Raw genomic sequence first — 16455 nt, 5'->3', positions numbered from 1 at the left:
TCTAAGTCACCCTCCTGTGCCTTGTCTTCCAGGGACTTTGGCCAGCTGGCTGTGGAACTCTTGGACCAGTCCTATAAGCAGGATGAGCAGCTGGCTATGAAACTGCTAACATATGAGTTGAAGAACTGGAGCAATGCCACATGCCTGCAGCTGGCTGTGGCTGCCAAGCACCGTGACTTCATTGCACACACGTGCAGCCAGATGTTACTTACTGACATGTGGATGGGCCGGCTCCGCATGCGCAAGAACTCGGGCCTCAAGGTCAGCATACCCAAAAGAGATCCGTTGCCATAGCGTCCAAGGGTTGGTTGGAGTTTTCTAAGCCAGATCTATGGTGGGTCTAAGGGTTATCTTATGTCGGGAGGTGATGCTAACCCATCACTCTTCATTATAATCTCTTTAGAGATGTGATTTTCATTTAGAGTTAAGGGTTTGAACTTGGGGTCTGTCACATTTAAGAAGGCAGACTACATATGCTGTAGTCATTGATTGCTTATTCTGCCTCTACCCTCAAAGGTCTTAGGTTGGGGGTCTTGAGGCCAGATCTGAAGGCCTACAAAAACAGAATCTTGTCTCAAATCCAGAGATGCATAGTACACACAGGTTTCTTGGGGGACACTGTACACTCTTGCACAATCATGCTACCACAGGAGTCTCATCTAAGTCACCCTTCAGTGCCCTGTGAGGCTAAATACCCTTCTGATCCCACTCAGGCTATCTTGTATTATGTCATAACATAGGGACATGGCCTCTGATAGAATGGGCTTGAGACATTTTAACTGAACTAAAGTTGAGATAGATTTGTACATCAAGACATTACTAGGGAGAGGTGGGTTCAAAATCAAACCCAGAACCTCACACATGGCAGTGAGATACATCCCTAGTCCCTGATCTGTTCTCAGATGAGGAAAAGCGAGTCACAGGCCAGTCGACACAACCTAAACCCATTTTCAAAAGGTGTATAGCGACAGCTATAGAAGTGAACTAAGGGAAACCAAGAGGTAGTAGTTCTCTTGGGTACTGAACAGACTGTGTATATGATTTTTTTCTTGAGAAGAGAAAGTTGGGCTTTTGCCTTATTCGTTGGCAGTTTTAGAGAAGACCGTGGGGCCCCACACAGGCCAAGAGAGCTCTCTACCTTTGAGCGACACACTCAGCCCAATTTTTGCTTCCTCTAATCCTGCTAGTGATTTTTCAGGGAAAACATTAAAGTAAAAGAATTTTTGAAAAGAGAGAGAGAGAGAGAGAGAGAGAGAGAGAGAGAGAGAGAGAAATGAATGAGAGAAAAATGGAAGAGTGTTTGTTTGGTTTAATTTTTATGATGCCAGTTTTTAATTACGTGTATTGAAGATACCAATACAATGCTTTAACATACACAGTGAAGTAACTACCAGAGTCAAGCAAATTGGCACATTCATCATCTCGCAATTACCTTTTTTTGCATGAGGTAGGATTGTCTAGCATCTACTCTCGTAACAAATTTGCTAGTATGTAGTGTGACCATGTCGTTCATGATACACCTAGTATCTTTGGACCCACTTACACCACAATTTTGCATCCTGCCCTCCTTGACTTGTTTCACTGGGCCTGAACTGTTTGTCTCACTCTGCCTTTCTTAGGGGCTCTTGAGCTGAAGTTACAAAAACGGTTCTATGAAGTAGGTCATGTATTACATCCCAGAGTCCTGCTGCTAGTAACCACTAATCCTGGCCTCAGGTGGGAAGCCAAGCTGGTTCTCAGCTCCGAGGACAGGGCGTTGTACCCTACAAAGATTGCCAGCATGCCCTTTGAGCCTCCCAAAACACCTATAATTCAGAGTCAGTTCTGGACCTTTTCTCCTCACTGGTCTTAAGTCCCCGTGGCTATTAGGACCACAAGACTGTCCCTGTGGAGGCATCACACCCACTGATCTTTCAGATTCTGTCTGAGTCCCTCCCCTTGGTGCAGTATCTTCAGGGAGGCTCATCTTCGGGACCCTTATGCACTGGAACCATTTTAGAATTGAGAGAAGCTGGAGAGGACACTGTTCTCTGACAGTGGAGGAGATCACTCTGCCATGAAAAGCATCCTGACACTGAGATTCACACCGTGTTTACACATGAGAGTAATGCAGTGTTGGCCTTTCTGGGGCTTTTGTGCAAGGAGACTAACTATTCTCCACGAATATTCTCTGTGGGAAGGGATGGTTCTGTTTGGACATTGGTTATTGCCAATAGAATGTTCTACAGTAGATAAAATGATTTTCTACATGTGCCTTCAAGGTCAACCCAGAAAGCTTTACTTGACAGAGCTCATCAGCTAGCACATCAACTCTGCTTCACAAATACATGCCAGTATGTGTATGAATTGATTTTACAAGGCCAAGTTCTGTCTAATGACCAAATGAAAATCTCTTATTTTTTTGCTTTTGCTTTTGAATAAGATCTTTCTCCTCAGTTTCCCCCATAATGTTAGAATTAACAGGATAAGATATATCTGAGTAAAATAAGTGTTTCTTTATTGTATGTTTAGATCTCCAGATTTCCACATCCATGTTCAGCCAGTACAGCACCTGTGCATGATCATGCATGTGCACACACACACACACACACACACACACACACACGCCTCACCCCAGGTTCTCTGATTCTAAGCAACCACCCTAATCTTAATCCTTTAAATGTGATTATTATTATTATCATTATTATTACTTTAGGTAATTCTGGGAATTCTACTTCCTCCTTCAATTCTCAGCTTGGAGTTCAAGAACAAAGACGACATGCCCTATATGACTCAGGCCCAAGAAATTCACCTCCAAGAGAAGGAGCCAGAGGAGCCAGAGAAGACCACAAAGGAGAAAGATGAAGAGGACATGGAGCTAACAGTAAGAAAACACTACGCCGTTTTTCTCCCAAGCCACTCACGCATTGATATTGCTGAGGTTCAATAATGCTTGAGATAAGGGTTCCCCGGCTTCCTGCCAGGTATAATCATGTAAGTGTTAAGATTACAGTATCGTAAGTTTCCTCTTTGTGCACAAACAGCAGGGCTATAAGATCCAACTGTATGTGAAAGCCTTCTGCCAATGATGCTACAGAACAAATCAGTCAAATTCAAAGCCAGGCGACCTCAATTTTCCAGGCAAGCATCCATTGATAAACATGACAATGTGACTGGCAAGAGAGAGGGAAGCCATGAGCTGTGAGCAGCCAGCTTTGCTAAGCTGGGGCCGTTCTGCTGGTCAAAAGCCAAGACTGTGTCTGTCTTCAGGGTCAAAGTCACAAACCCGTCACTAATTGAATTTTGAGCTTTGTGGAAAGCTTGTATTAGTGCTTCCTGGTACAATTATAGAACATGGATGCTTTGTTCTGCAGCGAGAACAAGACAGCTGTGCACGGAAGCACTTCCCGCAGCCCCCACCCAAGTGACATGGCTGCCACTGGCTTGTGTCCAAAGGCTGAAAATAGCCTGTGCCTGTGCTATTAAAGGGACAGATAGGGCTTCATAGCTTGGGAGAGCTGCATCAAACAGCAGCTCCACAGGGACAGGTCTGTAGCACCTCAGCCTCCCTCAGCACCCTAGCCACTGGCTCTAGGAGTAATGACCCAGAAGGAACTGGAAGAGGAGAAGATGAAAATTGGGTTGATTCAGGTGACAGAAAGACTTTGCATGAGTGTCATCATCGGGACCACCATGGGACAACCTTCCTCCATAGGCAGTCCTTCTTTCTAGAAACCCCTTCCTGGGGATCTGTTGATAAATATGACCCATTGCTCACCGGATGAAAAGGCAATTTTTGTTTCAGTTCCAAGATCTTTGTAAAAACCTAGGTAGGCACCTGCCCTGTCCTGCCTTGCGAAAGCAGCACACTGCCTTCCCTGTAGAGCATGTCATGATTTTGGTCTCTGAATGCCTCAATAAAATGGTTTTTTAATCATGTTTAGTGTTGATTTTGGGTTCTTCCTGGCTGTCTCAACAGAGAAGTAAAGAGTATGTGCTTTAGAGTCAGAATCCTGTGCAGTGTGATGTTTTATTCTTTTGGCTTTTTTGGAGGGCCAGCTCCCAAATAAATCATACACAGAGACTGATTCTTAGTCATGAATGCCAGGCCTTAGCTTGGCTTGTTTCTTGACAGCTTTTCTTAAATTATCCCAACTACCTTTTTCCTCTGGGCTCTTATCTTTTTCTATTTCTGTATATCTATCTTTCTTTATTTCCTTCTCTGAGACTTGCTGTTTAGCTAAGTGGCTTGCCCGTGATGTCTTCCTCTCCTTGTTCTCTTGTTCCTCTTTCTTCCTTGGTTCTCCTTCTGTTTACTCTCTGCCTGCCATCCCCACCTATCCTTGTTCCTGCCTTGCTATTGACCATTTAGCTCTTTATTAGGCCAATCAGGTGTTTTAGACAGGCAAAGAGCTACAGGTTCACAGAGTTAAACAAATGCAGCACAAACAAAAGTAACATGACTTCAAATAATATTCCCCAACAATCCTGCCCTTTCACCTACTTGCTATGTAACCTTAAACACAATTTCATTCCATCATCAGTGGGAGCAGAGTTTTGTCTGTCTTGCGGGTGGTTGTGTGATTTAAGAATAAACCACTTAGACACATACACGTAAGCTACTTAGACTAACAACTAGGCATTAACAAATGTTTGCTTATGTTGTTGAAATAGTGCTGCATACTCTCTCTGCCCTCGCCATGGGACCACATCATGCCCATCAGGTACACATTGTTCTACTTCCCAGATTGGAAAGCAAGGACGCAGATTAAATTGCCCACATTTAGCCAGCTAGTTAGTTGCAAAGGTGAGATTAGAATTCAAACATACATACTCCATTGACAGTTGTTACACATTTAACAACCTCATCCAGTTGCCAAGGGCAAGAGAGAATTATATTCTGTTCTCTTATGGTCCTGCTTAGTGGATTTAATTCACCAGAGTAAAGAGCCTCCAAGGAATGCCAAATGTCCCAAATCAAGTATGGTGTGGCTTCCTCATAGCCAGCCTCCTGGGAGGACAGTCAGAAGCTGCATGATGCTCACTGTATCTGGATATAGAAGAAGAAGGGTCCCTTGTCTACTAAGGGCTTTGGGGAGTATGATCCTTCAGAAAGTCACTGTAGAAGATGTCTCTCATGTCTCAGAGCATAACAGGCTTGCCAGAGAATATATCCTAACATCTGTGAGTGTCATACAGTTCAATGAGCTAACTATGAAGAAATCGTTGAAATACTTGAAACTTATATTTGTATGTATTGTGTCAGGTGGTTGAAAACTAAGTCATGTGGAAGTTATCTATGTCTTCAACTTCCCTACAAATTGCAAACACTGCTGTAATTAGATCTCTTAATTTGAAACTTAAGTGCCAAGTACCGTGTCTTATCCCAAATCCTTCTCAATTCTGAGCAGCTATAATGTATGTCTTATCATAGACTCATGTTTATTAAGTTTCAGGCTATGGGGGTTGACTTAGCAGTTCAAGTCCCCAGTCCCACATAAAAAGCCAGCTGTGGTCACATGTGCCTGTAATCCCAGTGCAGGATGGGTAGGCAGAGACAAGAGGTTCACTGGTGCTTGCTGGCCACCACCTCGCTTCAGATTCAATGAGAGACCCTACACCAAGGGACTAGAGAGTGACAGAGCCACCTACTATTCTCCTCTGGCCTCTGCATGCACACATGCACACGTGCACACATATGTGCATACGTCACCCATTCACCACATAATTGCAGAAAAGAAAAAAACTCAATTTCCCAGCATTGTCTAATTAACCTTTATATCTTATAACAATGTGGAAGAATTAAAGCCAATACTTTGCCCTGCTATAGATTCTCACAGCATGCACACCTTTCTGGTGAGGGACCTTTAGGTGAGAGTACCTAAGAAGGTCCGCGTTCACTTTGAAGACTACCTAGTATTTACAGACCACTCAATTAGGTGCCAGGTGTTAATACATAGGTCCCCAAGGACCATAGCCCAACTTATGGCTAATGAAAGTAGGTCTCAGAGAGTGCACAGATCCTGAGTGTTCATCTTAGAACTCATCCTCCTGTCTATTTCATCCAAAGCCTATGAGACTTCACTGTTAGGCTCTTTAGTCATCTCTGGGACATCCTGTTGCTTACTAGCCAGGCAGGGTGTGTCTTCCTGTCCCTAGATTCTGCTGTTTTTGCAATATTTGATTATTATTGTTCATATGGCTACTGTTGTGATGAACAGCAAGGAGATGCATGTATTTGGAGCTCTCCAGCAGCTTAGAGATGAGGACCATTGCAGATCAAGTTTGCTTCAAACCTTTCCCCTAACCCATCTGGTTGAAGAGGAAGTCAATGTACCCCAGAGTTAGCACAAAATTGATAACAGCAGTAATTCTAATCGTACAAGGTTTAAAATAGAGGGACCAATGCCCATGCTTTATATGGGTAGAGATATTCCTAATCTAACTAAATTCCAAGCTCTTCAGATGGCTTATAACATGCCCAATCAATCTGCTTTTGACCCGGAAGTCACTAGCATGGGGTAGACAGAATTTGAATCCAGATCTTGCATGTCTCATATACATATGGGAAGAAAGTAACAAAATTGGGACAGATTCCTGTAGCCTGGCCTTCCCAAACAGTGCTTATTATCCCTCGCAGAACTCTATGTATATCCTACTGCCTACTCATTCAGAAGGTCCATGTTGTAGAAGAAAAGAAGGCTCAAGAAATAAGCCCCAAGATTTCTATTCTTCGAAGAATTACACACCTCATACAAATATAGTGCAAACTCACACATAAGAAAGGCAAGCCTTTCTACTCTCTGGTGTGGGGCTTGTTTTCTTGGGTTCTGTGAGCTTTCAGGCATCATGAACATCCACTCCTCCTCTGCAACACGGCCTACAGAGCCCAGCCATGATAGTCTCTGTTCTCTCCTACTGTAGGCGATGCTGGGGCGAAACAATGGGGAATCATCCAGAAAGAAGGACGAAGAAGAAGTCCAAAGCAGGCACCGGCTAATCCCCGTGGGCCGAAAAATCTATGAGTTCTACAATGCACCCATTGTGAAGTTCTGGTTCTACACTGTAAGCATTTTCCTTCCCCCTTTCTAAAAGGCTAGCCTCAAGGGTGGGCGGTCCTGTCTCGGGTACCTGTGTGGCTTTCTCTGAGCAGCACTGTAAGTACCACGCATGCAGGAATGGAAGCCCTGTGACCTTGTTTTTCCTGTAGTTTCACAAGCTCTGCGAGCTTTGGGGGACAGCGTCTATAGACTGCCTTTCTGCTCGCCACAGAAGGTAAAGGAACTGACAGGGGTGAGAAGTAACAGAAACAGATGTGCGATGTGTATGAGTTAGTTTCACATGCAAACAGATGTCCTCTTCCAGAACATTCCTGTGTTGCCGCACGGAGGAGAATTAGGACAGAGTAACCAATTACAGATGCTCATCCGGGGCTTCAGGGAACATGTGGGGGGGAGGGGGTCAGATGTAGCACCCCCAGAGACTGACAGCATCTATAAGTAACAACTGCCAACTTGGTAATGACATCAGTCACACTTTCTTACTCGGGCACAATTAAACAGCGCACAGCTCAAAGCACGAAAACCTCCAGCCCTGGTAAATATTCTCCAGGAATCACACCCTACATGCACTTCCTGCCTCCAAAGTCACGGGCTGTCCCCGAAATGGCATCAAATATCATAGATAGGGACATTGCTGCGGTTCCCTTTTCCTTTTCAGTGACACTTTCCAGTGGTTCTCAACTGTCATAATGCTGTGATTCTTTGATACAGTTCTTCATGTTGTGGTGACCCCCCAACCATAAAACTATTTTCATGGCTACTTCATAACTGTACTTTTGCTACTGTTACGAATCTGTGTTTTCTGGTGGTCTTAGGTCACCCCTGTGAAAGGGGTCACCCCCAAAGTGTCATGACCAACAGGTTGAGAGCCCTGGAGCTTAAAGTGATTCTACCCAGCCTGCTGGAGCTACGCCAGCTGAAGGACAAAGCTTCTGTGTTTCTAGACTTTCTCACGCCAGCTGCAGGGCAGTCCTTTGAGTCAACAACAGGGCAATCTAGGTCTGAGGACAAGAGGGGCTCAAAGGACCGTGGACGTGGCTTCCTGTGCAGTCCGGGATGTTATTATTCAACACTGGCTTTAAAGCAAGACTTCACAGCCACGGCACTGGTGGTATTTTAGCTAGGATCCTTCTTTGCCATGCAGCAGCGTCCCTGGTCTGTGCCTACCAGATGCCAGAACCACACTCTGTCCTTTAAGGATGACAGCTAAAATGTCTCCAGGCATTTGTGGGATGAAAACTACCACCAGTTAAAAGCCGCTACTTTAAAGGATGATTTTTAATAGAATATGAGAGAATATGAAAACACACATGCCTCATTTATATTCATTTTAGTAAAATAAAATCCCAAATGTATTGACATCCCCAAATCATACCCACCTCAAAATAATATACATCCAAAAATTCAGTTTACATTTTTTATAGCGTTCTTTCAAGCTTGCCCTGTAGAAAGCAGCGTAGTTGTGTAGCTGTGACTACATGTGATCTGAAAAGAGGCAGGTGACATATAGGCCTACCTGTGTCCCTCTGTGCTGTGTGACCCCAGAAAAGTTACTTTCCCATTCTGTCCATCTGTAAGATAGAGAGAGAAAAAAACGACATAATATGTGAAGATTAGTGTGTTGACGGATATAAGGCACGATAATGTCTGCATGTAGAAGTACCATGTGGAGGAAGCAGTGCTGCTCCTAAACTCCTCACATTTCTGAGAGGGAATCAATGCCAGATTCGTCTGTCCACGCCACAAGAGAAGTATCATTTATTGACCAGCTACTGTGTGTAAGCAAGGATCCAGATGCTTCCTAACCTCCCTGAGACTCACAATGATTTCACCAATATAACAGCTGTCTCTCCTTTTCATGCCCACATCTGCCCTTCTCCTTCTATTCTCCTGCCTCAGTTGTCACAACCAAAAAAGTGGGGGGGGGGATTTGAAAGCTATAGCTACAGAGGAAACTCCACTCTTATGGTCTACATGCTGGAACTCATTTTTGCATTTTGATTTCATTTATTCTGTGTCACTGTACATCACACCCAGGGATGCTAGGCGAGTATTCTACCATTAAGCTACAACCCCAGCCTATTTTGTTTGGTGTTTTTTTTTTTAACCTTTCTTTTAAAAAGGTTGAAATAAGTTTTTTTTTAAAAAAAAATCAGTTTGTGAAAGATGAACTCCAAATTTCAGTGTTTACTACAGCTGGCCACACATGTGCTCTAACAAAAAAAGTTAATTATGACCATTAAAAATAAAATCCTCTTGGCCTACAGAACCCTGAAGATTCGCCATGTGGCCTTTTGTGAATGTTAGCAGATTCCTAGTCTAAAGCACAAGAGAAACTGGTGTAAGGAATTACATAAAGAATTAACCAGCACGTGGATGAACACTGACCTCAATTAGCCTTCCAGGTCTCTGCTCTTTCTTCTTCAGTGGGGTTCAGCATGTCCATCATCTGAGCTCCTTGATTCTCTTGCTCCTTGTTGACCCAACTAAGGCAATTTTCAGCCTCAAATGCTTTCCTCATCACCAGTACCCTGGCCAGGGGCTGTCATCCTTGGCACCTCTGTATCAAGGTCATTGGAATCACCTACTACACTTTTGGTTCTGATTTTTTTTTTAAGCCAGGGTCTCACCCACGTTTTCCTTAAACTTCTGATCACCTGTTTCCACCTCTCAAGGACTGGGATTATACGCATGTGCCAAGTCCATGTGCTGGATCCCTTTCAAAACATGCTTTCACCTGGTCTCCACCCTCAGGGCTCTGATGTCATCCCTCTGGGTACTGCATTAGCATTCCCCAGGTCATTGTCTTGAGCTGTTAGGGTTAAAAAGCCCTGCCTGACTCAGAACAGAGAATAGTGAGTTTTAGCCCATTATTTTTTTTTTTAATTCTCACAATAGGAAAGATTTTATTAGAAATCCCAATTCAAGGATCCATCACGTACCCAACTAAATCAGCTCTGTGGGAGTAGTGGGGAGGTGTTGAAGGCCCCAGGTGTCTCCAAGGATTACAGAAACCTGGGGCACACTGCTCCAAACATCATTTGCAACAAACTTTAAAACACTATCTTAGTTCCCTTTCTATTGCTATGACAAAACACCATGGCCAAGGCAACCTAGAGAAGCAAGCATGTAAGTAGGCTTATGGCTTCAGAGAGTTAGCATCTATGATGAGGGAGTGAAGGCATAGTGGTGGGAACAGCAGAGAGAGAGAGAGAGAGAGAGAGAGAGAGAGAGAGAGAGAGATCCCATCTTGATCTGCAAGTAGGAGGAGAAAGAGTGAGCTCAGAATGAGTCTCTTAAACCCTCAAAGAGCCACTCACTGGAGACCAAGCATTCAGACATATGAACTTATGGGTGCCCTTGTCATTCAGAGCACCACGGGAGCTGTATCTTTGTCATTTGGGTTTAGGTCTTCTACAACTGTCCTGGTTAGCCTTGGTAAATCAGTCACACTAAATTCCCCAGTTAGGTTTAAACAATTCCAGCAATTTGTGTTCAAATGTTGACAAAATCCAGGCCTCAAGGTAAACGGATTTCTGGAAATGAGTGCCAAGCTCTTGAGACCCCAACAATGCTTAACAATAAACTTCATCATCAGACTGATGGTCACATTTGCTGTGACCTGTGTTCTGTTAGAATACTTTGCTCTGATTTCCAGAAGTGTACCTTCCTCCTCTCTGACACTCTACCCAAAGGGAACACCCACCTCACTCCCCTATGACCTTTTGACCTTATCTCAGCTCTCCAAAGGAACAGATAAGCAGGTGGGTCCCCTTCAGTTCCAAAACAGAAGGAAGCAGAGATCCAATTGGCTCACAGGCCCTGTCTATGCAGAGAACCTTTCTCAGTTATGCGCTGTAGAAGATTCAGGTTCAAGGTACAAGCGACCACAGGTCAGAGGACATGATGTGCACTGTGGGTTTCCCCGGCAGTGACAAGCTCTTCCCCAGAGGCCCTAGGTTAAGTGACTTACAGAAGATGACATGCGTGGGCTGAAACTTAAACCCAAGTGTCACTCCAAGTTTCTCTGCCTCCCTTCCTTCCTCCAGATACACCAGACCTGAGTTCAGAGGGTGGGCCCTGTTAGTAAAGTTACTTAAGTTCTAAGACATGGAATTTCTGAAGAAATGAGTTTATGTGTCTCTGGGCCAACATGTGACAAGAGGAGACAAGGCCTTGGAACATTTTTGCATTGAACTTCGTAAAATACTAAAAGCAGGGCACTTAAGAGTCACTCCACCTTGCTCTAAAGCAACAGAATTTTATTCAATAAAAGGAAGGAAGTGCCCAGGAAGATGGAAGAGACGCGAGGCAGACAGAAATTGAGTGTGTTAGTCTCACCAACTGACTCCCCTCCTTTGTGTTTCATAGCTATGCATACAAGGGCTGCAGAGCATGTCGGTGTTTTCTTGATCATAACCTGAAACCCTGTGAGCCAAGTCACACTCAAAACCAATTTTTAAAGGATGCCTCTCCCATGAGAAAGTTCCCTGATTCACTAGTGGTTCTGAAGCGGGGAGCTGTGGGAACCTAGGCATGAGAGTAGTCATGGGGATAGAGAAGATCCAATCGCCCGGGTGGAAGAGTTAAGCTAACCCTCGGCAGCTGCAGCGCTCACTCACTATCACAATCTGATTGTTCCAGATGCTATGTGTCTTACTTCTGTCATAGGAAGGGCTGGCTGGGAAGTTGCTGGCAGTGGTAGAGTGTTTGCCTACCATGTCCAGGTCTTGACTTATCAGAAAGGGAATTCTGTGCCACAGTTGGGCCTGGCCATGTACATCAATGTAATGGGAACGTCAGAGGTACCTTTGACTCCTATTAAAAAGTTGGTAAAAACGAAGGGAGAAGCCCATTGGAACACAAGACATCTCTCTGGGCCCATCTCACTGATCTCCTCACCAGGCTGCAGTTTCTACCCCCTAACTTTGCCTTTACAGCCTTCAAAGTCACCCAATGGCTTCAGCATCTTAAATCCTCAATCCTCCTGCCCACATGCTGCCCTGTTTATTGCCACACCACCCCCAAAGAATACAGATTTGAGTCAGCTCACTCTGGATCCCTGCTCACAGCCCCTGAGGCCGTCAGTCCCTTGCTCAACTTGAAGCATCGCCAGCAGGATGTTTCGCCCGTCTGCCATCCCCCTCGGGGCAAACTTTCTTAGGCAAGAGCACCACTAATTCTTCTCTTTCCACATTGACATCACTGCATCTTTCAGTAGCAGATTAAAAGCCTGGGCCCTGAGGACTGTTTCCCCACATCTAGCATTCCAGCCAGTCACATCAGGACTCAAACTCCAGATGCTGGTGCCTCCGGAGAATTAAATCCACAACAGGCCACACACCCCACGCCTTCCTGTAAACCGATTTATTTTCTCTTGCTTTGTTTCAAAGAAACAGAAAACAAACTCCAATGTTCCGAGCAGGGTAGGGAAGGATGACAGTACCCAGTGGGAAAGAAGCAAACCACTGGAGGTCAAAACCATCCGCTCAGGAGAGCAGGGGTGAGGGTCCTTTAAGACTAAATCTAGACTACTAACACTGTGGTTTTACCAACTGCTAAGTAGTCTATGTGTCTTTCTTTCCTTCTGGTGGGCATTATCCTACCTGACATCTTTCAGGGGGAAAAACTATACTGTATCACCTTAGTATGGAAAACCATGTCTACACCTAAGCAAGAAGAGCCCTGATAGGCCAGGTTCTTTTCTAAGCCAGAGCACTGGAACACACACACACACACACACACACTGGTGATTGCCACACAAATTTTTACACCATGACACAAAGGTATAAGCAAGGTCCTAGGGTCCCAGAGATACTATAAAGGTTAAAAAAAAAAAACAAACATTGCATATGCAATTATTTTAACTATTACAGCCTTTAAGAAAAAAAAATGTTGGAGGTAGAGGTGGCTCAGCAGGTAAAGGCACTTGCCGTCAAGTCCAGAGACCTGAGTTCAAGCCCCAGAACTTGGTAGATGGTGAGAAACAACTTCTGAAAATTGTCCTCAGACCTCCACAGGAATGCACATAGAAAATACATAAATATTCTTTGTTATTTAAAACTCTCTATTTCGGTTCCTCATGGACTCCCTGTCCCGCTTACTGACCTTGCTCCATGCTGCCACGCAGTGGTCTTGCCCAGGGCGCAGCCCCCAGGCCTCTGCAGTTCGACTCCTGTACTGTATTCCCTTGCAGCTGGCATACATCGGCTACCTGATGCTCTTCAATTACATCGTGTTAGTGAAGATGGAGCGCTGGCCGTCCACTCAGGAATGGATCGTCATCTCCTACATCTTCACGCTGGGAATTGAGAAGATGAGAGAGGTAACTGCTTCCTAACAGAAAACGGGAGGGAAATGGTGGCTCATCATATCTGAGGATGGAGACTCGAGAAGGATGCTTGGGATCCGAATTAAGCCCCAGACAGGGTTCTGTGGGGCTGCTGGAGGCTGCTGCTTTCCCTCTTTGTCAAACCTAGAGAGGTTTCCTAGGGCAATTCAGTCTATTTTCTGCTCACATGCCTTTTGCCCCAAGACATCCTCCAGAGGGCTTCAATATCATTTACACCTCCCTCTTCTCATCTCTATGAAAATGACTTTTTAAATTTTGCTATTTTTAACTCCCATTTCAACTCCTTACTTGGGGGTCTCCTTGGACACTGTCCACCAATCCAGTATCAAGCTCTCCAGATGTGTTCCCGCAGCTTACTGTCAAGCTCAACGACCTGCATTCAATACCCAGAACTCTCATGGTGGACAGAGAGAAACAGCTTCAGCAGCACGGGGGAGAGGGGAATGACACACTGCATGTTTTCCTTTCCTCAGTTTATTCTGGAGTTGATTCCTTCTTGGTGTCTACCACCCCCACACTGGGCACCCGCCAGCCCTTCCACCCCTAGGGAGCACCGTGGAGGATGGAACTCAGTTCTGGTCTCTCGTCACCTCCTTCCATTAGCCTAAGAGGAGTCACTGAAATGCCACCTCCTTTATGATTTGTTTGAAGTCAAAGCTAACCTTGGGGAGAGGAAGTCTTATTCATTGCTAAAAAGAAATGAGCTCTGAGGCAATGGGAAAACTTAGCTATGTGTTACAAAGAGAAAAATGTCTGAACAGGATACATTCTATATGATTCCAGCTATATGAAACCCTGGGGAAACCTAAGGAGATGGAGGTGCTATGGAGATGAGGGGTGCTGTGGAGATGGGGGTGCTATGGAGATGGGGGGTGCTGTGGAGATGGGGGGAGCTATGGGGATGGGGAAGTATGGGGATGAAGGAGAGCTATGGGGATGGAGGAGCTACGGGGATGAGGGGGAGTTATGGAGATGAGGGGGAGCTATGGAGATGAGGGGGAGCTATGGAGATGAGGGGGAGCTATGGAGATGGGGGAGCTATAGGGATGGAGGAGCTATGGGGATGAAGGAGAGCTATGGGGTGGTGGAGCCATGGGGATGGGGGAGCTATGGGGATGGAGGAGCTATGGGGATGAGGGGGAACTATGGGGATGAGGGAGAGCTATGGGGTGGTAGAGCCATGGGGATGGGGGAGCTATGGGGATGAGGGGGAGCTGTGGGGATGAAGGAGAGCTATGGGGTGGTGGAGCCATGAAATGGTAAGAAGATTGATGGTTGCCCAGGGTTGGACATTGGAAGGATGGTAAGTGAAGCCCAGAGCTTCTAAGAGTACAAAAGTATTTTGTATGCTACACTAGTGATGGATTCATATCATTCTACACATGTTCAAATCTATAGAATGTTATAGAACATACCCTACCAACAGTGAACCCTGATAGGTCTTTGGGTGATGGAGGCTGTTGATAATGGAAGAGGCTGTGCCTTTGCAGGGGCCAGGAGACACCAAGGAAAGTGCTTTTTGTGAACTTAAAACTGTTTTTTAAGCTTAAATAATTAAAAAAAAAAAGAGGAAGAAAAGCTAACCCCAGTGGCTCCTGAGATTCCAGTGCTTCTAAAATCTATGTGGTCAAGAAAGAGTCCACAAGAGGGCGCAACAATCCTGCTCAGTACTCCCCACAAACTCCTACCTCACCAGAGAGAACCTGCACAGGCTTGCAAGGTGAGGCTGACTCCTCTGCATGTTCCCAGAAACTGCAGTGAGTGGGAGGGGCCTTTTCAGTAGGGAAGAATCCTGTCAAGCCTGTGCAGCCCTGGGCGCCCCAGCACAATCCTGGTTTCTGTATTTCAGTGGGTGGGCACAGAAGGCAATGGGGCCACAAACCCACCTTCATCACCCAGACACATTCCAAAAAGAAAGATGCCATATCCATTAAATGTGACTGCATTGAGATTTAAACACACACACACATACAAAAAGAAAAAAAAAAAACTCGCCAGCACCTTTCTCTGGGGCTATGTGGGCGTTATTTTTATTCTAATTAGTATTTCCCCCTCCTGAGAGCTTGGGAATGGTACATAAGTCCCAACTGATTAGAGACTAAGGACTAAAGCAGCGAGACACCGTGTGCTGCTCCAGCCTGTTCTTCGCCCTGTGTCCCACCATTCGCCATGCCTCCCATTGCCTGTGCAGTGCAGTGGACTTGGAAACTGAAAAAAAAAACAGTAATAAATTTGCCTGGGATTTTGTGTCGCTCAGAGAACTGAGCCTGCTCCCGCCAGGGGCCCTGCCTCTGTGGAGTGCCAGCTGGCACTCCCGAGACTTCACACCCAGCCACATATTCCTTCCCCATCGCAAGCAGAGGAGGCAAAGACTAGAAGTGTGGAGACTGGAGGCTGTCCAGGGACTAGGCTGGAAGAAGATGGGAAGCAGCCTGTACTCCTCGGACTGTTCTAGAAAGGCTGCCAAGCCGGCAGGCTGCCAGCAACCTCCAGGCCCGGCCGTCCATTTCTTGTGAAGCTGCATGTCACGGCAGGCAGGGTGGGGCTTCCGATACTGGGTCAGGGCAGGGTCAGCTGAGAAGTGCTTGCCGCTGGGGGAAGATGTAAGAAGTGGGGTTGTGGCCATTTTTTGTGCGTGATCTTTTTCTCGGCAATTGGTGAGGTCGCCTCTCACCCCATGCCCCTGCCTTGAACTCTGGAAGGAGTGGCTCGGCTATTGAGTGGTTGACAATTCCCACAAGCATCGGCCTTCCCGCCTCCTTGTGGTTGGCACACAGGCCCTCAGGAACCCAGACGCAAGATCCTGGAAGCATGGAAAAGTTCGCATGCTTCCGTGCCTCCCAGGCAAACACCAGGAAGGCTGTGGTTTCATGCGCTGCTGGTCCCATTCTGCTCTCCACATACTTCTGCACGTAGTCACCCGAGCCAGCCGCAGCAAACCCTTAATCGTATGGAGCTGTTTACAGCAGGCCTTAGTAGACATTATCTCACCCAGTTCTCCCCCAAGTCTGTGAGGTCAGTGACAGCCTTAATCGCATCCATCCCCGCTTTACGGGTCTGGGA

The 16455-nt window shown here is 45.8% G+C and overlaps 1 protein-coding gene across 23 annotated transcripts in view; it reads left to right on the top strand.

Moving 5' to 3' along the window:
- The window catches only part of Trpm3 (transient receptor potential cation channel subfamily M member 3), an 804706-nt gene that overhangs the window by 719090 nt on the left and 69161 nt on the right, over positions 1-16455 (top strand). For all 23 annotated transcript variants that reach the window (XM_041661180.1, XM_041661178.1, XM_041661173.1 and 20 more), the window contains 4 exons: positions 33-261; positions 2696-2863; positions 6904-7044; positions 13237-13365. In XM_041661180.1, coding sequence (XP_041517114.1) covers positions 33-261; positions 2696-2863; positions 6904-7044; positions 13237-13365 — 667 coding nt within the window. The remainder of the gene's footprint in view (positions 1-32; positions 262-2695; positions 2864-6903; positions 7045-13236; positions 13366-16455) is intronic.

Source organism: Microtus oregoni, unplaced genomic scaffold (assembly GCF_018167655.1).
Source record: "Microtus oregoni isolate MIOR12 unplaced genomic scaffold, Mior012 000012F_ref0000307, whole genome shotgun sequence".
Taxonomy (NCBI): Eukaryota; Metazoa; Chordata; class Mammalia; order Rodentia; family Cricetidae; genus Microtus; species Microtus oregoni.
The sequence above is the reverse complement of the archived record's forward strand: the minus strand, read 5'-3'. Positions and strand labels throughout refer to the sequence as shown.